This window comes from Heterodontus francisci, chromosome 5 (genome assembly GCF_036365525.1).
Source record: "Heterodontus francisci isolate sHetFra1 chromosome 5, sHetFra1.hap1, whole genome shotgun sequence".
Taxonomy (NCBI): Eukaryota; Metazoa; Chordata; class Chondrichthyes; order Heterodontiformes; family Heterodontidae; genus Heterodontus; species Heterodontus francisci.
The window spans coordinates 147,901,108-147,927,855 of record NC_090375.1 but is presented as its reverse complement, the minus strand read 5'-3'; the positions used below and the strand labels follow the sequence as shown (position 1 = coordinate 147,927,855).

Genomic DNA, 26,748 nt, shown 5'->3' with positions numbered 1-26,748 from the left:
CGATTGAGTGGAAAACTTTGATAATTTGCTGCGACCTGTGGAGTGACGGGACTGAATTGACAGTGTGTTTCTCCCGCCGCGGTCATAACAAGTTGTTGAACTCAATGTTGAGTCTAGAAGGCTGTAAAGTGCCTAATTGGAAGATGAGGTGTTGTTCCTCGAGCTTGCATTGAGTTTTACTGGAACACTGCAGCAGGCCAAGGACAGAAATGTGGATGTGAGAGCAGGGTGGTGAATTAACATGGCAAGCAACCAGAAGCTCAGGGTCATGTTTGCGGACTGAGTGGAGGTGTTCCGTAAAGCAGTCACCCAATCTGCATTTGGTCTCCCCAGTGAAGAGGAGACCACATTGTGAGCAGCGAATACAGTATACTACAGTCTTCTGGGTCACAAGTCTGGATGAATCCATGCAGTTTGCCATTTTCTTTGCACAGGATGTCCCAAATTGCTTCAAGGCATTATTTTTGAACTGTAGTAATTGTTGTTATATAGATAAACACTGCAGCCAACTTGCATATGGCAAAGGCCCACAAACAGCAACAAAGATGCTATACCAGTTGACCTGTTTTGATGATGCAGGGTGAGAGATGAATGTTGGGATGGTGTCAGGTGAACTCCCTGCTCCTCTATGAATGGTGCCACAGAATCTTTCCATTCACCATGACCGGACAAGTGAGGGCCATGGGGCCAACACCTCATCTGTAAAACAGCACCTGCAGCAATGCAGCCCTCCCTCAGTATTGTATTAAAGTATCAACTTCGATTACATGTTTAAATCACGGAGTTTGGGTTGAAGCCAAAGCCTTGTGACTCAGAGGTGACATCAATTCTGACACTTAATAGCATTTCATCTTTTTGGAGGCCTGTTGTCCCTGACTAAGGATTCCTGAGGAAAGTACAGTGCTGGAGTTTGTGCAGATAAATATTAATGGGGCTTCTGACAGATGGAAGTGTCTTCCAGCTGTGCTTCTTACCTATTTTACACATTCTGATTAATCCTTGAGTGCTATTACAGAGATTAGTTTAACAGAATCACAGCTGTCATATTTCAGGCCTGGTGAGAAATAATATCCTCTCTGTATACCTTTCATCTTCTGACTAGCACTTTTCCTTTTGATGTCTCTGTCTTATTAAAGCTGGATGCTGGTATCACTGAAGGAGACACGGAGCTGACCAACCAGAGCGTGTTTGATACAGTGGTAGGTCACATTTCCTCTGGAGCTTTCTAATTCCGTAATCTCACTTTCGGCAGTCTGTTCTTCAGACCCTATGTTCTACAGAGTGCACAATTGACATTCAAAAGCAAGATTCTACAGGCACAGTTTAGGTATGTCCCCACAAAGATAAAGGGTGGTACTTCCAAATCTAGAGCCCCCTGGTTATCGAGACGCTTAGATGGTAAGTTAAGGCAGAAAAAGAAATCTTATGACAATCATAAAAATCTTAATACTTTAGAAAGCCTAGAGGAGTATAAAAAGTGCAGGGGTGAAGTAAAAAAGGGAATTAGAAAAGCAAAGAAAGGACATGAAAAATTATTGGCAGGTAAAATCAAGGAAAACCCAAAGATGTTTTGACAGTACATTAAGGGCAAGGAGATAACTAAGGAAAGGGTAGGGCCTATTAGAGATGTACCAGGGAACTTATGCGTGGATGCAGAAGATGTGGGCAGGTTTCTTAATGAGTTTTTTGTCTCTGTCTTCACAAAGGAGAGGGTTGATGTGGCATTGCAGTTAAAGAGGAGGAGTGTGAAATATTAGATACAAAAAGCATAATGAGAGAGGTAGTACTAGAGGGTCTGACATCCTTGAAAATGGATAAATCACCAGGGCCGGATGGATTGCATCCCAGGTTGTTAAAGGAAGCCAGGGAGGAAATAACGGATGCACTGAGGATCATCCTCAAATCTTCACTAGATACAGGAGAGGTACCAGACAATTAGAGGTCTGCGAACATTGTACCATTGTTTAACAAGGGTGCGAGGGATAGGCCAAATAATTATAGGCTGGTCAGTCTGACCTTGGTGATGTGTAAATTATTAGGATCTATTCTGAGGGACAGGATAAATAGCCACTTAGAAAGGTATGGATTAATCAGGGATAGTCAGCATGGATTTGTTAAGGGAAGGTCATGTCTTACTAGCTTAATTGACTTTTTTGAGGCGGTAACAAGAAGGATTGATGAGGGTAGTGCAGTGGATGTGGTCTACATGGATTTTAGTAAGGCATTTGACAAGGTCCCACATGGCAGACTGGTCAGTAAAATGAAAGCCCATAGGATACAGGGGAATATGGCAGGTCGGATCCAGAACTGGCTCAGGGACAAGAAACAAAGGGTAGTGGTCGACAGATGTTTTTGTGAATGGAAAGCTGTTTCCAGTGGCGTTCCACAGGGCTCAGCATTGGGTGCCTTGCTGTTTGTGGTATATGTTAATGATTTGGACTTAAATATGGGAGGCATAATTGGGAAATTTGCTGATGACACAAAAATTGGCCGTGTAATTGATAGTGAAGAGGATAGCTGTAGACTCCAGAAAGATATAAATGGTTTGGTTGAATGGGTGGAAAAGTGGCAAATGGAATTCAATCCAGATAAGTGTGAGGTAATGCATTTGGGAAGGGCAAGTAAAGCGAGGGAATACACAATAAACGGGAGGATATTGAGAAGGTAGAAGAAGTGAGAGACCTTGGAGTGCATGTCCACAGGCCCCTGAAGGTGGCAGGACTGATGGACAGAGTGGTGAAGAAGGCATATGGAATGCTTTCTTTTATTGGCCAAGGTATAGAATTCAAAAGCAGGGAGGTAATGCTGGAACTGTATAAAACGCTGGTTAGGCCACAGTTGGAATATTGTGTACATTTCTGGTCACCACATTACAGAAAGGACATAATTGCTCTAGAGAGAGTACAGAGGAGATTTACAAGAATGTTGCCAGGGCTTGAAAGTTGCAGCTATGAGGAAAGTTTGGATAGGCTAGGGTTGTTTTCCTTATAACAGAGCAGGCTGAGGGGTGACTTAATTGAGGTGTACAAAATTATGAGGGGCCTAGATAGAGTAGACAGTAAGGACCTGTTTCCCCTAGCGGAGAGGACAATTTAAGGTTATTGATAAAAGTATTAGAGGGGACATGAGGAAAAATGTTTTCACCCAGAGGGTGGTGGGTGTCTGGAATTCACTGCCAGGAAGGTGGTGGAGACAGAAACCCTCAATTCTTTAAACGGTACCTGGACATGCACTTGAGGTGCTGTAGCCGGCAAAGCTAAAGACCAGGTGCCAGAAAGTGGGATTAGATTGGGCGGCTAGTTTTTTCGGCTGGCCCGGACACGACGGGCTGAATGGCCTTTTTCTGTGCCGTAATTTTTCTATGGTTCTAAAGAGCTAGATTATGACCATGTTGGCAATATTAGTTTTTGCTCTGCAAGAGAGTAGGTCTTGTAAAGATTGTATTGTAAACTTGGTCATGCTACTAGACTAGCAACGTTTGGATTAGAGTTGAAATTCAGCCATAGCAGTTTGAGAATTTGTATTCAATTTTTCTTTTTAAACCTGGAAATAAAATTTGGGTATAAATAAAATTGACTATGAAGCTGTTGGATTATAGTAAAAACTGGTTCACTAACATCTTTTAAGGAAGCAAACCTGCCATCTTTAGCTGATCTGGCTTACATGCCACGCCATCCACACCAACGTGGTTAACCCTTAACTGCCCTCTGATATAGCCTAGTGGGCCACTCAGTTGTATTAAACTACTTCAAGAAGGCAGCACATCACCACCTTCTCAGGGGACCTAGGAATGGGCTATAAATGCTGCCCTTGCTAGCAATGCCCACACCCTGAGAATGAATTTTAAATAATCATCATAAATAAAATCATTGCAGCAACTTTAAAGATTGAAGGTTTACTTTTTCATTTTTTTGAATATGAAGATTGGGGAGTGGGAATAGCTGATTTGTTCTGAATGAGCATGAGGAACATAATGAGGTCCATAATCTTCAGCAACTTGCTGAAGACTTGGACCGTATCTTCTATTTCCCAGTAGCCAGTATCCTTAGTACATTCTCCATCACCATTGTTTTAGCTAGCCTAATACCTGGAATGGACAGGTTGTCTTTTGAGGAAAGATTGGACAGGCTAGGCTTGTATCCGCTGGCGTTTACAAGAGTAAGAGGCGACTTGATTGAAACATTAAGATCCTGAGGGGTCCTGACGGGGTGGATGTGGAAAAAATGTTTCCCCTTGTGGGAGAATCTAGAACTAGGGGTCATGGTTTAAAAATAAAAGGTCGTCCATTTAAGGCAGAGTTGAGGAGAAAATTTTACTCTCAGATGGTGGTGAGTCTTTGGAATTCTCTTCCTCAAAAGGCGGTGAAAGCAGAGTCTTTGAATATTTTTAAGGCAAAGGTAGATGGATTCTTGATAAGCAAGGGGGTGGAAGGTTATTGGGGGTAGGCGGGAATGTGGAGTCGAGGTTACAGTCAGATCAGCCATGACCTTATTGAATGGCGGAGCAGGTTCGAAGGGCCAAGTGGCCTATTCCTGCTCCTAATTCGTATGTTCATACGTTTGGAACACTGATCTGAAGGATAAATGATTTAAAGTTTTATATTGTGTTGGTAACATTGAATTGAGCACATAACCTCATAGCTAGAGCCAGGTCATTTAGGAATGAAATCAAGAAGCGCCTTTTCATGAAAAGGGTGGTGGAAATGTGGAACTGTCTTCTCCAAAAGGCTCTGGATGCTGAATTGAAATTTGCAAGACAGGGATGGCTAGATTTTTGTTAGGTAAGGGTATCAAAGGAAGTGGAACAAAGGTGAATAAAAGGAGTTAAGGTACAGATCAGCCATGATCTAAATGAATGGCTTGAGGCTTTAAATGGCCTACTCCTGCTGCTCCTGTTTCTATGTTACAGTGTAGTAATCACTATGAGTGACTGAGTGCTATTAACTGGTGAAAATACAACAAGTGATGAGCTTATCAGACCTGTATTATAATCCTCATGTTACACTGAATGTCACATAGCTGGTTGTAGAAATGGCATATGCTGTATTTTCTAGTTAATCTTATGGTTGATACAATCTATCTGCTCCAGAAATGAGTGATTCACTTCCTTGTGTAAGCCAGTCATTTTCAGCTGGAAACTCTTCAGTTACAATCACTTTCCCTCATGTATAAAACACATAAATGCAAAACTGAACTGGCATATAGTTTGGTCTTTCTGAGTGTGATGACAAGAATCAGATTAATGCTGTTATGCAAAATTACACCAAATTGTTTGCAGGTCAGTTTCTGGGTTATGGCTGAAGCTACGCACATGTAGCAATACCAAATCGTACTGACAAACATCTCCTAAGATCTCCAAAGGGATGAAGATCTCCAAAAGAAACAAACTGCAAAAAACAAAAATGAAAAATTCAATTTTCATCACCAAAATTGAAATTCACTTTCGTATGTGCTCCAAATAAAAATACAAATACCTCCGGCTGTAATCACACAGGGCCTATAAATGCATGGCCTGCAATCTCAGAATAAGTGTTGGCATATGCCCACCATGCTGCCTACCTCACCAGAGTTTCCACTCCATGTGAAAGGCTGCATGCGGTTCCGGGGGTAGTGTTAAAGGGCCTCCCATGCTTTGGAGTTTCCACAATCCTGACTTGGGGTCCGCTTGGTGGCTGATTTCACAGATGAAAGCAGCATACCTACCTCCGAGACAGCAGAATTGAGACCAACTGTAACCAAGGGGACCTTACCCAGTTTCTGCATGGCTGGTGGGCAACCATTGCCACTGTGGATGTGTCTTGGTTGCCCATCATGAGCAAGGGAGCCCGAAAATAGGGTGAAAGCAAACTGCTCTGGGAGGTGCCAGTGCCAACAGCCTGTAAATTGAACATTTTTGTCTTCATCCCCAAACAACGGGCTTGTTAAACTGTACAACCACTTTAGGATATTAAAGGTGAATGTACACTTCCTTTATGGCTGGCACCTGCTTGCCTCAATCACCTACCCAACAGAACGTGCCCTTGATGCTGCCGAAGAGGAAAATGTTTGATGATTGTGCAGCTACAGAGCTGGCAGTGATGGCAGAGGCATTGAAATCAGGAGTGCAACAAGCATGTGAGGTATTGTCTACCTTCTCAGTAAACTTCCTAATTAACACAGCTTGTGAAAGTGATTCTCCGAGGTGTCAAGGTAGAGGACAAAGTAGGCCAAATGTAGAAGGTCTTGGAGAGGGAATTGGATCTACCTTAATTCATGGCTTATGTCAAAACCAATGACATTGAGTAATAGGATACAGATTTTCAAAAAACAGTTCCATCAATTAAGAGGTTGTTTCAGTAGCAGGACCTCAAAGGTATTATCTCAAGATAACTACCAGTACACCATGCTAGTTAATATATACTGGCCTGGTAAGGGAGGTAAATCAGTGTTTATAGACATAGTTTTGGAGGCAAGGGTTCAGATTGCTGGGTCATTGGATGTAGCTGTGGGGCAGGAGTAAGATGTAACAATGGATGGTCTGCAGCTGAAGAAAGCTGGGATCAGCATCCTCCTGGGTAGGGTGACTTTGAGAGTGGATTTGAACTTATGTGGTAGGGGGAGGCGGAAGCAAGGGAGTGGGGTAATCAGTTTGGAAGTGAGCTGTAGGTATAGAGGAAATAAATAGGTAGAAAAGTTCAAAGAGGTGAAACAGGACTTCCACAGTAATAGTAATTCACCAGTGTTGACATGTAAATAAAACCAAGGAAAATGAGACAAATTGGCTTGGAACCAATGGAATCCTTTTTACTTTTAAAAGTGACCAACTAGCCCAGCTGGCATCATGGACACTTAGATCTGAGAAAGAGAATCTTCCCTTAGATTTTATTTTGACATTGAGAATGTCAGCCTTCTGATGAAGAGTTAGATTACTGAGCATTTCCATTATCTTTCTTACTGAATTGGTATTTCAAAACTGTTTAGATCATATTATTGTTGCAGGAGAAGGAATATTTGGTACAAGTACAATACTATGTCCATGTTGCTTTACTCTCAGTTGGTTTGTGCATAGGATTGATAAAGCAGAGATACTGGTTTATGGTGACCGAATAATTCAAAATCTATTTTCATTGTATGGGATTCTGGGATTTGCAGGCATTGAATTTCCATTAAAACTATAATTAAGTGGCGCTTGCTGGTAAGTTGCAGCAGAATTTGTCAAATTAGTTCATTAGTTGGGACTTTTGTATCCTTTTCATGCTACATTGAGTTTTTTTTAAATTCTGTTTACTCAAAGCATTAACACAGTTGCCTTCCCTTACTCTCAAAAGATCAATACAGAATCCACTGTTGCTGAGGAGCCCAAAACCCCAGAAGCAGGCACTGAGCCACCCCAGGATACTCCCTCTGCTCTGCCTAGTGTGGCTGCGGAGCAGGTTGAGGTAAGTCCTGTAAGTAAGTTTGACTGCAGACTGATTTCACTAATAGTCAGTGCTTCATTCATCCCATCACCACAGCCAAATCCTTTGTTATTGTTCAATAGTAGAGATTTTTTCTGTTCAGTTTTGCATGTGTGCATTTCCCTCCACTCAGATCATGATGTCACTTATGAGGTTTCTCCCCCTCCTCACCTCACCTCCCCAAACCATCTGTTTTTCATCTTCATTTAAACTGAGCTAAGCTTAAGTATTCATTCTCTGACTGCAATGGCAAATATGATCCTGTCATTGAAATGACTCCGGAAATGAATGCCTAAACTACAGCAATGGGCCTGTTATCAGAGACATGATTTGTGTACAACCAAACTATAGGTTGCGCAATAATCAACTATTTTATTTGTCTGCACTGTTCTCCGACCCAATGTTAAGCACTGTATCTCCAGTTTGTGCACCTATGTGCATAAGTGTGTACTCGTGCACATGTGTGTATACATGTATACGTCTATATCCATGTGTGCATGTGCTTGTACATGTGTGTGTGGCTGTGACTACGTGCGTACATTCTTATGACACCTCTAAAACTTTGGACATATGTAAATCTGCAAATAACCATAACCAAAAGAATGATAAATATAAAGGATATCTTGCCTCTACATCTAAGGTATGTTTGTGTTCAGGAGGTTTTTATCCAAGCCCTTGTTTAGGGTCATATTCTGAGGGATTGGCCTATCCCAGTGGCAAGATTGCAACTGCATCCCACCCGCTCAAAAATAAACTGTTTTTGCAATTCTGCTGGTGGAATAAGAGAGCCTGATTCAGTAGTGTAAGTGCAGGAGCTGCTTCACAGTTGTCATTTTAAACAAGCGCCATATAAAAGCCAAGTGAATATCCATGGGCAAAGTGATTTCAGTACTGTTAACAGTGTAGGTGAACCTCTGTTTTTTTAATGCTATTTGCTCCCCTGTCACAAGAGAGTAAATGGTTGATCCCCACAGAAAAAGAGGAACAATGGAGGGTAGCCTGGGAATGACTTTCTCTCTGGTTTTGTTTCCTCGCTTTCCTTGCTTCATAGTGGAGAAAGCACTGACTTTTGTTATAGACTTTCTTACAGTGGCATGCCTGAGATTAGAAGCACAAAAATCTGGAGTGTCACAGGTATCCGGCCATATCCCACTGCTCCATACTACTAGAGGCTGGTGCTCCATGGCACTGTCCCACTGGTATGAAAGCAAAATAATGTGAATGCTGGAAATCTGAAATAAAAACAGAAAATGCTGGAGTTACTCAGCAGCTCAGGCAGCATCTGTGGGCAGAGAAGCAAAGTTAACATTTTGGGTCAATGACCTTTCATTGGAACTGGGAAAAGTTAGAGATGTAACAGATTTTAAGCAAGTGAAAGGGGAGAGGGTGGGAAAAAAAACAAAAGTGAATATCTGGGATTGGTTGGAAGGCAGGGCAGATTAAATGACAAAAAGGGTTGGTAGTGCAAGACCAAAGGGAGTGGTAATGGGACAAGTAAAGAAACAAATATTGTGGCTAGGGGAGATGTGAATGGCAGAATGATGAAAGCAAACAAAACAGAAAAACAAGGAAGTAAAACCAAAACCTGCAAAGAAGAATAGTTCCAAGGATGAGGAATTTCAGTTACAAAGATAGATTGGAAAAGGTAGGACTGTTTTCCTTGGAGAAAAAAAGGCTGAGAGGAGATTTGATAGAGGTATTCAAAATCATGAGGGGTCTGGACAGAGTAGATAGGGAGAAACTGTTCCCACTCGTGAAAGGATCGAGAACGAGAGGGCACAGATTTAAAGTAATTGGTAAAAGTATAAGTGACCTGAGGAAAAACATTTTCATGCAGTGAGTGGTTAAGATCTGGAATGCACTGCCTGAGAGTGTGGTGGAGGCATGTTCAATTGCAGCACTCAGAAGGGAATTAGACTGTTATCTGGTAAGGAAGAATGTGCAGGGTCACGGGGAGAAGGCAGGGGAATGGCACTAAGTGAATTGCTCATTCGGAGAGCCGGTGCAGACACGATGGGCTGAATGGCCTCCTTCTGTGCTGAAATAATTATGTGAATTTTGTGATTCTGTGAAAAAGGAAACAAAATGGGGGCAGCGTTTACAGTCTGAAATTGTTGAACTCAATGTTGAGTCTGCTGTGCGGAACACGTCCGTTCATTCCTCAAGCGTGATCCTCTGCTTCTGATCGCTTGTCATTTTAATTCTCCACCTTGCTCCACTCTGCTGTCTGTCCTCAGCCTCCTGCAATCTTAATGCAATCTCGAGGAACAGCACCTCATCTTTAGGTTAGGCACTTTACAGCCTTCCGGACTCAACAGGAGATTAGTACAAAAATTTTTTACAAAAAGCTGGTTAGAATGGACAATTCTCTACCACATTGCTGAAGCAGCGTCCATAAATTATTTTTAACAAGGAATCAAATAGATGTTTGACAAGAGAAATAGTAAAGGATATAGTGAGCAAGCAGAAGAGTGGAATTAGATTTGTGGAGACAACCACCAGTGCAGACTTGATGAGCCGGATAGCCTATTTCTGTACTGCAGCATTCTACACTTCTCTTTTCAGTTTAAATAAATCGCTATTTTATTCCCCATAAAGGAAATTAAGGAGCCTGAGGTGCAGGAACCAGCAGTAAGTGCGGAGCCGGAGCTAGCAGTAAGTGCGGAGCAGGAGCCAGCAGTAAGTGCGGAACAGGAGCCAGCAGTAAGTGTGGAGACTGAGAGCACTGAGGTACGTAAATGTTGCCTGAAGGCTGAGTTAAATTTAAGTTACGTCATCTGCTCATTACAGTGAAATATTTTTCATCAGCTCTCGCCCCTATTCACCCCTAAACAGAAGTTTCTCATGCGGGTAGTGATGCATGATGCACTGGTGCAGCTGGTTATGTTTTGAGAACAGCAGAGATTGCACCACGAGCATGCTCAGTGCAATCTGTATTTTGCAATTCCAAAATGAGTGTTCCGTTTCTAAAATCTACGAGCCGTGATTCCGGATGTAAAGCCTGTAGAGCCAACTGAGTTCCGGAGATGTGCTTCTGGAATGGAAAATTCTACAAATCCCGAATTCCTGCTGCAGGCTCCCAGCAGGTGAAGCTCTATACTGGAGATGCAAATGTGTATGTGGTTTTTTAAAAGAAAATGCTAATTTGAAGACCTAGAGATTTAGAGAAAGCACTAGCATTGTTGTGGCATAAGAACAGCGATTTTACGCCGGTCTTGCACCACAGCACTGCAATGCGTGAATTTCCTCAATCATTTCCTGAGTCACATCACTGAAACACCACTTTAACTCATTACATAGCTTTTACCCACCTCTCCCACCCTGCCCACATTTAAAAGTCAGAGAATGTGGGCTTCCAGCATTCAGGCCTGTTCTGAGTGGGTGCACATTTACACCTAAACCTTTAGGCACGTTAGGATCTCACAGTCATTCTTTCTGGTGTTTCATGTTGATTTTTTTGTTACTCCTTACTGAGATCTGCACTGTGTTTTCTATATCCTTGAATGTTTTGTTATGGTTCAGAATCTGTTGTGTTAAAAAAAAGAAAAGCTTCCAAAATTGTGTTTTCTTAAACATGTTTGCAATTATTTCGGCTTGTTTTATCCTTTTGTTTACTCTTGGGCATATGTTTATGAGATTCTCAGGAAATTTTGGTGTTAGTTGTGTTATGATCAGGTAAGGAGGGGGTCGAAGGGCTCCCCGCTTTTCCCTCTCCTTGTTTGACCACAACAGGTTTATTTCTTTTCTTTTAAGTGGATATACTTGCCAATTCAGTGAGTGTTTAACTGTTTACGTGTCATGATCATAAAAAGAGCCAATCAGACAGGTTTCCTCGAGTTTTACAAAGAAAAAGGTTAGCTTTATTGTACTTAAATCGATCTAAATAAAATACAGCTCCAAATTTCACACACACACAAATAGGTTACAGAGTGGGGAAGGATGGTTTGGTGAAATTAGCGTCCAGCGAAATAAAAGTAGTATACAGGCTGTAGAGGTTGGTGACTCAGCTGGCTTCAGGCTTAATTCGGTGGCCACGCAACTTTCCTTTGGTGGTCCTGAGGCTTCCAGATTGAAGATGTTGATTTGGTGGTTCTTCAGGTGGCAGCAATACAGCTGATTTCCTTCAAGGGGTTTCTGTTCTTTCCGGAACCTTCACAAAACTCAATAGCTCCACCCACAGGCATAAATAATTAAGCACAATGAGCATCGATTGGTGAACAGACTAACACAATCAATTAAACCATTGAACATTACAGTCTGCAGCAGGGGATATGCCTCAGTGGTCACGGTCAGCATGCAGACTTCAAAGCTTTCAAGGTTTGAATGGTTCATCTCCACCGGTTTAATATTCAGGTTTCCAGCCGGGGGATTAAAAAAATCATCATTCGACATAACACATTTTCATGACACTTCCACACCATGTGAAATGAAATTGACGACAGGATCATTTCATTATAAGGTTGTTATAATAAAAAAAAGAAACTGTACACATACATTCATTCTCAAACATGCATTTATCAATCTCACACTGCGATAGCTATGCTCTGGTTTAGTTTTCATCCAGGATGGTTCTGTGCTGAGTTAGATTCTGGATAAGGCATCAGCTATCATATTGTTTTTTCCTGCAATGTGGGTAATCTTTAGGTGGTAAGGTTGAAAAAGCAGGCTCCATCGAAATAGTCTTGTATTCTGGGTTTTGCATTTCTGCACAAATGTCAAAGGATTGTGGTTGGTATAAGCTACGGTCTCTCTCTATCGATTTCGAACATATACTTGAAAGTGCTTGAGAGCCATTAACAGTCTCAGAGTTTCCTTCTCCACAGTGAAGTATCTCTTTTGATGTCTGTTTAATTTCTTGGAGAAATACCCAACTTGTCTCTCAATGTCTGACTCATCATCTTGGATCAGGACAGCACCTACCCCTAGGTCACTAGCATCCACTGCTACTTTAAATGGTTTGTTCAAGTTTGGAGCTGCCAGCACTGGTTCGTTGGTTAAGATGACTTTCAGCCTCTCAAAAGCTGTTTGGCACCTCCCTGACCACACTGTCTTCACTTTTTTCTGTAACAAGTCTGTCAGCGGGGTGGTTATAGTGCTGAAGTTTGGGACGGACTTGCGGTAAAACCCACACATCCCCAAAAATTGCATTATTTCCCATTTGGTCGTGGACCACAACATGCACTAGGTAGGTTACCTAAGCTTTAGCAAACTCGCTCTTTGCAAGATTTACCACTAGTCAGCCGACTGTAACCTTCGGAACAGGGCTTCTAACTGGTGTAGGTGGTCCCCCCAAGTGTCACTGTATACTAATAGATCACCCAAGTAAAGTACACAGTTGGGTAGGCCAGCTGCTACCTGGTTCATCAGCCTTTGGAATATGGCTGGGGCACTTCTTAATCCAAATGGCATCACCTGGCACTGGAATAAGCCGTATCGGGTGACAAAAGCTGAGATCTCTTTAGCTCAGGTTGTTAAGGGAACTTGCCAGAATCCTTTTATCAAGTCTATTTTTGTTATGTAGCTGGCATTTCCAACTCTATCGATACAGTCTTCCAGGTGGGGAATTGGGTAGGAATCAGCTCTGGTCACTGCATTAACCCTCCTGTAATCAATACAGAGCCTTGTTGAGCCATCAGACTTGGGCATGAGCACAACTGGGGAACTCCAGCTGCTCTGACTGGGCTCAATCAGCTTGTGCTCCAGCATGTGCTGAATTTCCTCCCGAATTTGGGTCAGTTTCCCGGGACCTAGGCGATAGGGATTTTGCTTTATGGGAGCGGTCTCTCCCACATCCACATCATGCAGGGCTAGAGTTGTGCACCCTGATTTGTCCCTGCAGATCTCTTTATCTCTTTAAATTCTGTGAGCAGCCTTGTTAAGTCTCCACTCTGTGAAAATAGGAAAGTAGTGTCTAATCTGTCTATTTTGGTGTTAGCTAACTGGACGGTAGGGGGTTCGATTAGGGAATCCTCCAGGCCTCCCTCTAATTCGTCCTCACTGTCCCTTTCACCCTCCTCTTTCTTGACTGCCTGACAGACCTGTGCTCGCTTGTCCCCTTCCCGGCTGTAATACTGTTTTAACATACTAATGTGGCACAGCCTTTGCTTTTTCTTACGGTCTAGGGTGTCAATTAAATAATTCACCTCGCTAATCCTCTTTACTACTCTGTATGGACCACTGAACCGGGCTTTCAGTGGTTCATCCTGTATTTTCATAGCTGTCTTGGGAGGTTTTTAGGTGTTCCTGAGCCACCGTACAGGCTCTCGTGAGCCGCTCACAGAACATGGAAATGTAGTCTAATATGGAAGGTTCATCCCCTGTTTTAGGGGACTTCTCACCTCATGTTCATAAACTAATTCAAAGGGACTAAAGCCAGTGGACTCATTGGGTGAGTCCCTCATAGCAAACAGAAGAAATCCCAACCCTTTGTCCCAGTATGGGGGTACTCATAGTAGTATGCCCTGATCATTGTCTTTAGGGTCCATTGGTACTGTTCTGAAGCCCCTTGTGACTGTGGGTTAGGCTGAGGACTTTAGCTGGGTTATTCCCAGATTACCTATGTCCTTTTGAAACATACTGGACACATAATTCGTGTCCTGATCTGACTGGATCTTGGCAAGCAGCCCACATTGGGTGAAGAATTGGGTTAGCCCCTCCACCATTACCTTGGCAGAGATAGTTCTTAGGGGGATGGCCTCTGGAAATCGAGTTGCCACATCCATAATGCTGAGACCCCTTTTGTTTTTGGCGGGGGCCCCACACAATGCACCAGTACTCTGCTAAATGGTTCCCCAAAAGCCGGTATGGGAATTAGGGGTGCAGGTTTTATTGTAGGTTGGGGCTTCCCCACAACCCGGCACATGAGGCAAGTTTTATAGAACTCAACCACATCCTTGTGGAGTTGTGGCCAGTAAAGATGCTGTCTGATGCGGACTTGGGTTTTTCTGATACCGACATGTCTAGCCAATGGAATTTCATGGGCTATTCTCAATATTTCCTTGCGGTACCTCGGCGGCACCACTACCTGGTGTACCACTGTCCACTCTTCGTCCGTAGCTCTGTGAGAAAGTCTCCACTTCATTCTTTAAATAGTAGCACTCTGGAACTTCCTCTGCTTCAGCGTCAGCTTCAGTTTGGGCAGTCTGCGCAACTTTTTTAACACTGGGTCAGCTTCCTGCACCTTGACCAAAGACCTGCTGAACATCCTTTGGTTCTTCTATATTCCTGAAGAAGGTTTCATATAACCAGACACAGGGTCATCCATATGCAGTGCCAGTTCAGCCTCCTCTGACAGAGCTTGTTTGGTCATGGACTGGGTCACCATACAGTCAGGGAAAATGCCAGGGACCTTCTCCTGTAACTGCTCTGTCTCCCTGACCTCGTTTAGCCTCTCTAAGACCACTGGGGAAGCTACCACCTTCGCTCCCCCACCAGATCATTACCAAGGAGCAGGTCAATCCCGTCCAAAGGTAAACCAGGGATAATCCCCACAGTTACCAGTCCTGAAATGAGGTTGCACTTCAAGTACACCCAATATAAAGGTGTGGGCATATACCTTCCCACGTTACTGTTCACTAATACTTTGGCATTCAGTGCACTCTCTGGGGGAAAAGGTGGCCCCTGTATCCCTAAGTATGACTATGGGCTTACTTGCCTCACTCGAGGGGTATGTGGTTACTTTTCCTTTAGACACAAAATCATGTTAACTGTCAGGGATTTTAAGTTCTCCCACACTCACAGCGGGACGTTTACAGGGACTTATTGCCACTGTTAGAGCCACAGCCTGGTCTGCTGTGCTTTCCATCAGGGCTCCTTTTCCTGCACTGGTCTGGTATACTAATCGATGGGTTTTCCCCAAAATCTCTAGCAGTCAGCTCGAAGATGACCTGCCTTGTTGCAATGGAAACATACAGGCTTTTGGGCATCACTTCTGTTCTCATAAAGTAATGCATTTTGGAAAGAAGAATGAGGAGAGGCAATATAAACTAAACCGTACAATTTTAAACTGAGTGTAGGATCACTCGGTTACTTAGCAGAGTAGATCCTCGGCTTTGTAACTAGAAGCCTAGAGTACAGAGGCAAGGAGATTCTGCTAAACTTTTACAAATCACTAGTCAAATCTCAACTAGAGTATTGTGTCCAGTTCTGGGCATCAGACTTTGGAAAAGACTCAAGGCCTTAGCGAGGGTAAAGAGGAGAGTTACTGGAATGATACAAGGGATGAGAGGTTTCCTTTTAGACCTGAGGAGGGCCCCTTGTGTTTCCAGCTTCCTCGTCTCGCCCGTGGCTGTTCATCCTCCTATCACCTTCTATCCTTTTCAAGTTTTTGGAGATGATGAGGGACCTCGGGGAAAGGACTTGTGGACAAGCTCATAATCATCAGCCAGGGTTGCTGCCTGCCTGGCTCTTGGAACCTTTTGTTCCTCTACGTGGGTTTTTATGGAAAGGGGAAGCGAGTTTTTGAACTCCTCAAGGAGGATCACCTCTCTGAGGTTTTCATAGGTGGGTTGTGTCTTAAGCGCCCATATCCATTGGTCAAAAGTGAGTTGATTAACCCTTCAAGCTCAATGTAAGTTTGTTCAGTCCGTTTTCGAAGATTTCAGAGTTTTTGGCAGTACGCCTCTGGTGCCAGTTCATATGCATCAGGATAGCATTTGATCATCTCTTAGTTTGATGAACTCTCGTTGGGAATAAATCTTATGGGCTTTTCCTGTTAATTTGCTTTGCAGTCGCAGGGTCCACACCTCTACTGGTGACTTCAACTGTTTTGCAAGATTTTCAAATGAGATGAAAAATGCTTCCACATCCCCCTCATTGAACTTGGTATTAACTGTGGGAAATTTAAAAGCTCAGCACTTGCAGTGGAGCTAGGGGTAGTTCCCCCACTAGCAGTGCCTTTACTGGGTACATTGGGTCTTCTCCTATGCTGTTCGAGCTGACTTAACTCTCTTTTCTGCTTCCCCTTCTGGAAAGCTTTTTCTTTCTCCTTTTCTTGGAATTCTCCTTCTAGGAATTCCAGTTCTAGTCTCCGCTGTTCCAGCTGTATCTTGGCTAATGCTATTCTGTCTGTTACAGATTCTATGCATATCTCCGGTTCTTCAGTTTCAATTTCAAAGTTTTAGGATTTCAGGTTTCCTAGCTTTTGCACAGATATTCATCTCTAACTGCCTAGTAATACTCCTTAACTCTTCAATGGATAGGGCTTTTAAACTATCCCAAGTTACTTCACTCTGTTCTAGAAAGGTAGCAGCCTTGCGTGTGGGCATTTTAGTACTCTAGCACTGAAAACCACAAGAAAACCTGTATTAAAGTTTTTTTTTAATTATTGCTAGGGATCAATTTGGTTTCCCACTTCCAATTTCTCATTTGTCTTTGGTTTGATCTTGGACGTAGAGCCCCTAAATTTCCGTTACAATCAGGTAAGGAGGGGATCAAAGGGCTCCCCACTTTTCCCTCTCCTTGTTTGACCACAACACGTTTATTTCTTTTTTTTAAATGGATATACTTGGCAATTCAGTGAGTGTTTAACTGGTTACACGCCGTGATCATAAAAAGAGCCAATCGGGCTCAAGTTTAGCAAAGAAAGAGGTTAGCTTTATTGTATTTAAACTGATCTAAGTAAAATAATAAAATACATTCCATCTTTCACATACACACACAAGTATTGCTTTAATCCTGAGCTGGTGAAATACTGACAGATTAAGTAATGATCTCCCCAACCCCACCCATCCAGCCTACCATCCCTCAATGAAACGCCCAGGTTAAGTGAGGCACTTCTCCCAGTAGGATGCCTCACTCAACAGTATAGCATTATTCATGGAGGCAGTAGCATTCCATGGGTGGCCAATCAAGGGCACCATGAGTTAAACACACTTACCTATGACATAATAACATAAGAAGATAAGAAGTATGAGCAGAAGTTGACCATTTGGCCCTTAAAGCCTGATCCGTCATACAATAAGATCATTGCTGATCTTCTACCTCAACTGCACCTTGCTGCACTATCCTCATATCACTTGAGTCCCTTGGTATCTAAAAATCTATTGATTTCTGTCTTGAATATACTCAACGACTCAGAATCCACTGCTCTATGGGGTAGAGAATTACAAATATTCACAACTTTTTGAATGAAGAAAATTCTCCTCATCTCAGTCCTTAATGAGTGGCCCCTTATTCTGATACTGAGACCCCTAGTTCTAGACTCCCCAGCCAGGGAAAACATCTTCACAGCATCTACTCTGTCAAGCCCCTTAAGAATTTTATGTTTCAATGAGATCCCCTCACATTCTTCTAAACTCTTAAGTATGTAAGCCTAGTCTACTCAATCCTTCCTCATAGGAATCAGTCCAGTGAACGTCATTACACTTCCTCTAAGGCAAGTATATCCTTCCTTCAGTAAGAAGACCAAGACTGTACACAGTATTTCAAGTGTAGCCTCACCAAGGCCCTACATAATTGCAGCAAGACTTCTTTACTTACACACCAATAAATTTATAATAAAGGCTGACATAAAGGGTGGCACAGTGGTTAGCACCGCAGCCTCACAGCTCCAGCGACCCGGGTTCAATTCTGGGTACTGCCTGTGTGGAGTTTGCAAGTTCTCCCTGTGTCTGTGTGGGTTTTCTCCGGGTGCTCCAGTTTCCTCCCACATGCCAAAGACTTGCAGGTTGATAGGTTAATTGGCCATTATAAATTGCCCCTAGTATAGGTAGGTGGTAGGGAAATATAGGGACAGGTGGGGATGTGGTAGGAATATGGGATTAATGTAGGATTAGTATAAATGGGTGGTTGATGGTCAGCACAGACTTGGTGGGCCGAAGGGCCTGTTTCAGTGCTGTATCTCTAAACTAAACTATTTGCTTTCCCAATTGCTTGCTGTACTTGCATGTCAACCTTCTGTGATTAGTGCATAAGGGCATCATTTGAATACCAACGTCTCCCAGACTCCTACTACTTAAAAAATATTCTGCTTTTGTATTTTTCTTGTCAAAGTGGATATTTCACATTTCTACACATTATATTCCATGTACCACACTCTTTCCCACACAATTAACCTGTCTGTATCCCTTTGAAGTCTCTTTTCATCCTCCTCATAGTTTACTTTCCCAACTAACTTGGTATCAACAGAAAACTTGGATACATTGCATTCAGTCCCCTCATCTAACTCATTGATATAGATTGTAAATAGGTGAGGCCCGCACACTGATCCTTGTGGCACTCCACTAGTTAGAACCTGACACTCCGAAAATGACCTGTTTATTCCTACTCTGTTTTCTGTCGTTAACCAATCCTCAATCCATGCTAATATATTACCCCCAATCCCATGAGCCCTAATTTTGTAACCTCTTGTGTGCATCTGATCAAATGTTTTTTGAAAATCCAAATACACTACATCTACTGGTTCCTCCTTATCTATCCCGCTAGTTACTACCTCAAAAAACTCTATAACAGATTTGTCAAACATGATTCCCTCTCATAAATTCACGTTGACTGTGCCCAATCATATTATGATTTTCTAACAGTCCTGTTATCACATCGCTAGCAATAGATTCTAGCATTTTCCCTACTACTGATGGCAGGCTAACTTGCCTATAGTGCCCTGTTTTCTCTATACCTCCTTTCTTGACCAGGAGGGTTACATTTTCTATCTTCCAATTCATAGGGGCATTTTAGAATCTAGAGAATTTTGAAAGATCAGAACCAATGCATCCACTGTCTCTGTAGCCACCTCTGTTAAAACCCTAGGATGAAGCCCATCAGGTCCAAGGGATCTGTTGGGTATTAGTCCCATTAACTTCTCCAGTACTATTTCTTTATTGATACAAATTACTTCAACTTCCGCATTCTCATCAAACCCTTTGTTCCCCACTATTTCCAGAATGTGTTTTGTGTCATCTACCATGAAGAAAGATACAAAGTACTCATGTAATATCTCTGCCACTTCTCTATTCCTCATTATAATTTCTCCTGTCTCTGTCTCTAAGGGGTCCATATTTACTTTTGCTAATCTCTTTCTTTTTACATACCTATAGAAGCTTTTCCAATCTGTTTTGATATCTCTTGCTAGTTTATTTTCATATTCTATTTGTATCGATTTCTTGGTCATCCTTTGCTAAATTCTAAAGTCCTCCAAATCCTCAGGCTTGCTCCTCTTTTTGGCAACATTATAAGTCTCTTCCTTTAATCTAGTACTTCCTTTAACTTCTCTTGTTAGCCACAATTGGAACACTTTTCCCATGGGGGTTTCATTCCTAAGGGAATGTGTATTCATTGAGAATTATGAATCATTTCTTTCAGTATTTGCCATTACTTATCTACCATCATATCTTTTAATCTACTTTCCCAATCTACCTTAGCCAATTCACCCTTCCTACCTACATAGTTTGCTTTGCTCAGATTTAAGACTCTAGTTTCATACTAAGCACTCTCAAGCACAAACTCAAAATAAAATTCTATCATGTTATGATCACTCTTCCAAAAGACTCCTATACTGCAGAATTATTAATTAACCCTGCCTCAGTGCATAATACTAGATCTGAAATAGTCTGTTCCCTAGTTGGTTCCTTGACACACTGATCTAGGAAACTATTTTGAATGCATTCCTTGAACTCGTCCTTAAAACTATTATGTGTACTATGATGTGTATCTATGTTTTTTTTCATTGGGAATGATCACCTTTCTTATTATTTTACAATGAATGGGGTCAGAGTGTTAGGAATGGCAATTTTGTGATGATATAGACAGAAAGCTACTGTCCTGTGCCTATATACCAATGATGAATTCAATATATAGGCAATCGCTTGAAGATTCATTAATATTTAAATATTACCCACACTCATGGCCAACACCTGAGGTTACAAAGGATGGTTTGCTGTAGTGGATACACACATTACAGCTCAACCCTCTAGATGTCTCCCTTCTTGATGGCCTTACCTATAGCTATGATTTTAGCCCATTTCTACTGTTGCTAGCTGTGCTAATCCTGTCGGCTTTGGCATTCCATCACTCTTTACCCATTCCAATACCATTTCATATCAAAACGTTTGAGGTCTGTGTGCACCCAAAGTTGCTCACAAAGAGCACTGATCTTAGTGTTGGAAAGACCAGAGAATAGAACTGAGTCTTCAGGTGGGGTTGATGAAGCAAATCTAAATGTAAACATATACCAGCAGTCCTTAGAAACTGCTGTAATAATCTTTGGTGCCGACACATCGTCAGTCTTTCAATCTTAGGTGTTTTTAAACTATGGAAATATAAAATGGAACCAAGCATAAGATTCTTTCACGGAAAATGCTTCCCTTAACTACTTTGCAGTCTTAATCTCAAACAATGGGGCATGTTACTGGGGCAACGTTACAAAAATTATATTTAATTAAAATGAATTCACCTTATTGGTTCAGTATCGTATTCACTAACATTTAACAGAATTCACTACAGGTGCTAGGTGTTACGATCTCAGTGAGATCATTAACATTAAAACACGAGATATGACCTCCCCAGACCAATTTAAAGAATTACATGACAAGATTTCACATTTAAGACTTATTATAACTAAACTAAAAATCCCCATTAACTAAATCATACTTTGTAAGTAGCTGATACTCCAAATTACAGAGAAAGCTATTTCCTCCACTTATTAAAACACTTGTAAACCTCACACTGCAATTATACATTACACAGTACTTCTTGAAGTGAAATCTTTGTAGCTAAAAGTCCCGAACTCCTCCCAGTTGCAATAGGTTGGATGTCCCAGACCTCTCAAAGTCAATGTCCTCTTTGCTCACTTCTGCACAGCACTTTCGACCTAGACTTCCATAAATAAGGTGATCTCTGGTGACCTGGTTGGTCTTTTCCTTCTCCTCAAACCTCAACTTCTAAATCAGGTTCAAGTCTTCACAGCCTTTTGCTATATCAGTGTTCTGAGAGCAGGTGTTCCCTCTCTCCCTCCTTCTTGAGGCTGCCACCTCTGGTCGTTGTCTTCTGGTCTTCCTTATAGCCTACAGATTTCTCAAAGTGTGTAGAATTTATCCAGAATCAAAAGGTCAACAGAGATTTGCTTTTTCAATATGCACAGATAACAGGACTGGCCACAGCAGAACCACCGGGCCTTCCTTTGTTTCCAGGTGTCAGCAATTGCAATGTGCATTTGCATTTTCAGAGCTATTGGCTCCTTGTTTATGATCTGAGGGTCTGGGAAAGTGAAACCCACTGTCCATCAGGTGTTGTAACCTTGTATTCTCTGCTTTTCAAAAGTGTCTTTGATTGGGGTTCCTTGTTGTCCTGGTAACCGAGGTTCCTTTCTTGTCTTTAAGCAGACTTGGAGTGAGGTCACATGATTTCTCTGACTCTGTCTTATACTACTTTAAAAATCACAATTTTTAAAACATAATCATGCTACAAAGTCCAGTGTTCATAACACTAGGGAGAAACATCCTTCCATTTTTGATTAATGGATGAATGAATCTTGCTTGATTGGGTTTGTCCAAGAAATAGAAAGATATCAAAGGACAAAGCTGTTCTCGCTTCAATATTACTACACTTGCAATACCTCAGATATGGGCTTCCAACATGAGTATAGATCAGAACTCCCTAAATGGCTCAGTGAGTTTATTTGGTATGTGGCAGAAATATGCAAGTCTTTTAGTCTTTATTTTAAAAATTATTCCTCACCAAACTGTGCAATCTGGAACCCATTGCTGCAAATCCACTTCCACAGTCATAAGTGCACTACAATATATATACCATGCTACAGCACATTCGAAGAATATGGTATAACTTATAACCAATGGATCCAGTAGAAAGTTAAATAAAATTCTTCAACAGTTAAGTGCCAAGGAACTGTAATCCAGCTTGTGCAATGACTTGCTGTAAGAATGTATACAATCAGAAAATAGCACAATGATCCCCTTCATCCAAACTAACTTATAGAAGAACTCAAGTGCCACAAGGCCCTGCTTTCAAATCTGTTTTGATTTTTATCTTACAGAACATGAGACCTGAGCTGGAGACTGAACAAGACAAGGCATTTTCTGAAGACTTGGAGGCCTCTCAGGTACAGACCAAACCTCTAAACCTGATTCCTCTGGTGCACCCATCGGCTTTGCAAACATGCCATATTCAGCATTATATGTGCTGGTATACAATGGAAAACAAGGATAAAAAGTCCAGTTTATTACAGCTCCTTCTAAAAGGTGTTAGTCACCTTTGACGATAAGGATAAAAAGACCTTGTTGAAGACATGACCTTCAATTTCAATGATCCTTCAATAGTGCATTTTTTTTGTCCTGGGGTGGTGGTGGGTGGGAGTCGACAGTTCTTGCAGCAATTTCCCATCACTTTTCTCACTGTATGAAATTAATCAATCCATTCAGAATCAAGTTACGTGACCACTATTTAAGCTGATCATTACGCTTCCAACTTCGAGACCCAGGTTAGATGTTTTGGAAGGAGACTGCAATAACAGTACTAATTATTACAAGCACAACTTACATTAGCTTTAAGTGTCAGCTTCCCACAGTTGGTAACATTCTTGCTTCTGAGTCAGGACAGTTGTGCATTCAATCCCCTATTCTGGGTCTGGAGAATGCAATCTCTGCTGACACTTCAGTGCAATATTGAGACAGTGCTGGGTATTGTCAGAAATGTCTTCTTTCAGAGAAGATGTTAAACCAGGGTTCCATATTCCTGTTCGGGTGAACATAAAAGGTCCCATGTAATTATTTGAAGCAAGAAATTCCTCCCTCAACCAGCAAAAACTAAATTATCTGGTCATTCATCTCATTGTTGCTGTGGGCCCTTGCTGTGCACAGATTGGCTGCTGTATCTGCCTTCACAACAATGGCGACACTTCACAAGTACTTGATTGACTGTGAAAAGCTTTGGGGCATCCTGAGGACATGAAATAACACTACAGAAATATAAATTTTTCTGATGTACATTGGCTCCTGAACACGTCCGTTTTAATGTTTTCTGATCCCTTCACGGTCGTGCCCCTCCTAATCTTTGTAATCTCTTCCAGCCCTGCAACTCTCCAAAAAACTATGCATTCCTCCAATATATGCTTATCCCCACTTCCTTCACCCCACCTTTTGTGGCTATGCCTCCAACCATCTAGGCCCTAAGCTGTCCAAACATGTCCTTCTCCCCTCCGTCTCCTTTAAAACCTACCTGTTCTGGTCACCTGCCCTAATGTCGTCTTCTTCAGTATGTTGTGAAACCTTCTCTGATTATACTCTTGTGAAGTGCCTTGGGATGTTTTCCTACATTAAAGGTGCTATATAAATGCAAGTTGTTATTGTTGTTTCCATCTGGTGAACTAAGAATGAAACTTGTCAGGCCCAAGAATCCATGGGACTAGGTACCAAGTACTAGAATCACACCCACTTGGAACTTCCACCACTTCCCGGGATCAAAGGGAGGTTCTTTATTTTCATAGTACCAGCTGGCAGCCGCACCTCTGGGGACATATCTGGGTGACCCATCAGCTCCTGAAGATATGCATTGCATCGGAGAGCGCTTGGTTCTGTTGGGTGGAGGTGTGAGATGTCAGTACCCAAACCCCTCTGGCAGTGGGAAGTTGTGCCCCCAAGTTTTGTTCTACAAGTTTCACCTGACAGAATAAATGGTTGTGTAGAAAGAGCTTGCATTTATACTGAATCTTATCACATCATCATCAGGAGGCCCCAACATCACTCTGTGCATTTTGAGGTTCTTTTTTTTTTCTTTTAGAGATACAGCACTGAAACAGGCCCTTCGGCCCACCGAGTCTGTGCCGACCATCAACCACCCATTTATACTAATCCTACACGAATTCCATATTCCTACCACATCCCCACCAATCCCTATATTTCCCTACCACCTACCTCTCCTAGGGGTAATTTATAATGGCCAATTTACCTATCAACCTGCAAGTCTTTGGCATGTGGGAGGAAACCGGAGCACCTGGAGGAAACCCACGCAGACACAGGGAGAACTTGCAAACTCCACACAGGCAGTACCCGGAATTGAACCTGGGTCGCTGGAGCTGTGAGGCTGCAGTGCTAACCACTGCGCCACTGTGCCGCCCCTAACTATTGTTATCTAGCTTTATACAAAATTATGAGGGGCATGGATAGGGTAGATAGGAAGAAACTTTTTCCCTTAGCAGAGGTGTCAATAACCAGGGGGCATAGATTTAAGGTAAGGGGCAGGAGGTTTAGAGGGGATTTGAGAAAAAACATTTTCACCCAGAGGGTGGTTGGAATCTGGAACACACTGCCTGAAGTGGTGGTAGAGGCAGGAACCCTGACAACATTTAAGAAGAATTTAGATGAGCACTTGAAACGTCATACCATACAAGGCTACGGGCCAAGTGCTGGAAAATGGGATTAGAATAGATAGGTGCTTGATGGCCGGCGCGGACACGGTGGGGCCTGTTTCTGTGCTGTATAACTCTATGACTGTAAGACCAGACCTTTCTGCACAAAGCACAAACTAAAAAGGCTAATGGAATTAGCATTGCGGTAACAATGTTGGGGCTGTACTACAGGCCTCCCAACAGCGAGCGTGAGATAGAGGTACAAATATGTAAACAGATTATGGAAAGATGTAGGAGCAACAGGGTGGTGGTGATAGGAGATTTTAATTTTCCCAACATTGACTGGGATTCGCTTAGTGTTAGAGGTCCAGATGGAGCAGAATTTGTAAGGAGCATCCAGGAGGGTTTTCTAGAGCAGTATGTAAATAGTCCAACTCGGGAAGGGGCCATACTGGACCTGGTGTTGGGGAATGAGCCCGGCCAGGTTGTTGAAGTTTCAGTAGGGGACTACTTTGGGAATAGTGATCACAATTCCGTAAGCTTTAAAATACTCATGGACAAAGACGAGAGTGGTCCAAAAGGGAGAGTGCTAAATTGGGGGAAGGCCAACTACACCAAAATTCGGCAGGAGCTGGGAAATGTAGATTGGGAGCAGCTGTTTGAAGGTAAATCCACATGTGATATGTGGGAGGCTTTTAAAGAGAGGTTGATTAGCGTGCAGGAGAGACATGTTCCTGTGAAAATGAGGGATAGAAATGGCAAGATTAGGGAACCATGGATGACAGGTGAAATTGTGAGACTAGCTAAGAGGAAAAAGGAAGCATACATAAGGTCTAGGCGGCTGATGAAAGACGAAGCTTTGAAAGAATATCGGGAATGTAGGACCAATCTGAAACGAGGAATTAAGAGGGCTAAAAGGGGTCATGAAATATCTTTAGCAAACAGGGTTAAGGAAAATCCCAAAGCCTTTTATTCATATATAAGGAGAAAGAGGGTAACTAGAGAAAGGATTGGCCCACTAAAGGACAAAGGAGGAATGTTATGCTTGGACTCAGAGAAAATGGGTGAGATTCTAAACGAGTACTTTGCATCGGTATTCACCGAGGAGAGGGACATGACGGATGTTGAGGTTAGGAACAGATGTTTGATTACTCTAGGTCAAGTCGGCATAAGGAGGGAGGAAGTGTTGGGTATTCTAAAGGGCATTAAGGTGGACAAGTCCCCAGGTCCGGATGGGATCTATCCCAGGTTACTGAGGGAAGCGAGAGAGGAAATAGCTGGGGCCTTAACAGATATCTTTGCAGCATCCTTAAACACGGGTGAGGTCCCGGAGGACTGGAGAATTGCTAATGTTGTCCCCTTGTTTAAGAATGGTAGCAGGGATAATCCAGGTAATTATAGACCGGTGAGCCTGACGTCAGTGGTAGGGAAGCTGCTGGAGAAGATACTGAGGGATAGGATCTATTCCCATTTGGAAGAAAATGGGCTCATCAGTGATAGGCAACATGGTTTTGTGCAGGGAAGGTCATGTCTTACCAACTTAATAGAATTCTTTGAGGAAGTGACAAAGTTGATTGATGAGGGAAGGGCTGTCGATGTCATATACATGGACTTCAGTAAGGCGTTTGATAAGGTTCCCCATGGCAGGCTGATGGAGAAAGTGAAGGCGCTTGGGGTCCAAGGTGTACTAGCTAGATGGATAAAGAACTGGCTGGGCAACAGGAGACAGAGAGTAGCAGTAGAAGGGAGTTTCTCAAAATGGAGACGTGTGACCAGTGGTGTTCCACAGGGATCCGTGCTGGGACCACTGTTGTTTGTGATATACATTAATGATTTGGAGGAAAGTATAGGTGGACTGATTAGCAAATTTGCAGACGACACTAAGATTGGTGGAGTAGCAGATAGTGAAGGGGACTGTCAGAGAATACAGCAGAATATAGATAGATTGGAGAGTTGGGCAGAGAAATGGCAGATGGAGTTCAATCAGGGCAAATGCGAGGTGATGCATTTTGGAAGA

At 42.4% G+C, this 26,748-nt stretch overlaps 1 protein-coding gene across 1 annotated transcript in view; it reads left to right on the top strand.

The window, feature by feature from the left end:
- LOC137370283 (uncharacterized) overlaps window positions 1–26,748 on the top strand; it is a 325,483-nt gene that overhangs the window by 263,255 nt on the left and 35,480 nt on the right. The window contains exons 19-30 of the mRNA XM_068032661.1: window positions 334–580; window positions 1,253–1,398; window positions 5,089–5,111; window positions 6,011–6,118; window positions 7,307–7,417; window positions 10,034–10,165; window positions 10,436–10,521; window positions 11,692–11,752; window positions 12,402–12,553; window positions 16,165–16,258; window positions 16,768–16,854; window positions 22,422–22,628. Of these exons, the coding sequence (XP_067888762.1) occupies window positions 334–580; window positions 1,253–1,398; window positions 5,089–5,111; window positions 6,011–6,118; window positions 7,307–7,417; window positions 10,034–10,165; window positions 10,436–10,521; window positions 11,692–11,752; window positions 12,402–12,553; window positions 16,165–16,258; window positions 16,768–16,854; window positions 22,422–22,628 (1,454 nt within the window). The remainder of the gene's footprint in view (window positions 1–333; window positions 581–1,252; window positions 1,399–5,088; window positions 5,112–6,010; window positions 6,119–7,306; window positions 7,418–10,033; window positions 10,166–10,435; window positions 10,522–11,691; window positions 11,753–12,401; window positions 12,554–16,164; window positions 16,259–16,767; window positions 16,855–22,421; window positions 22,629–26,748) is intronic.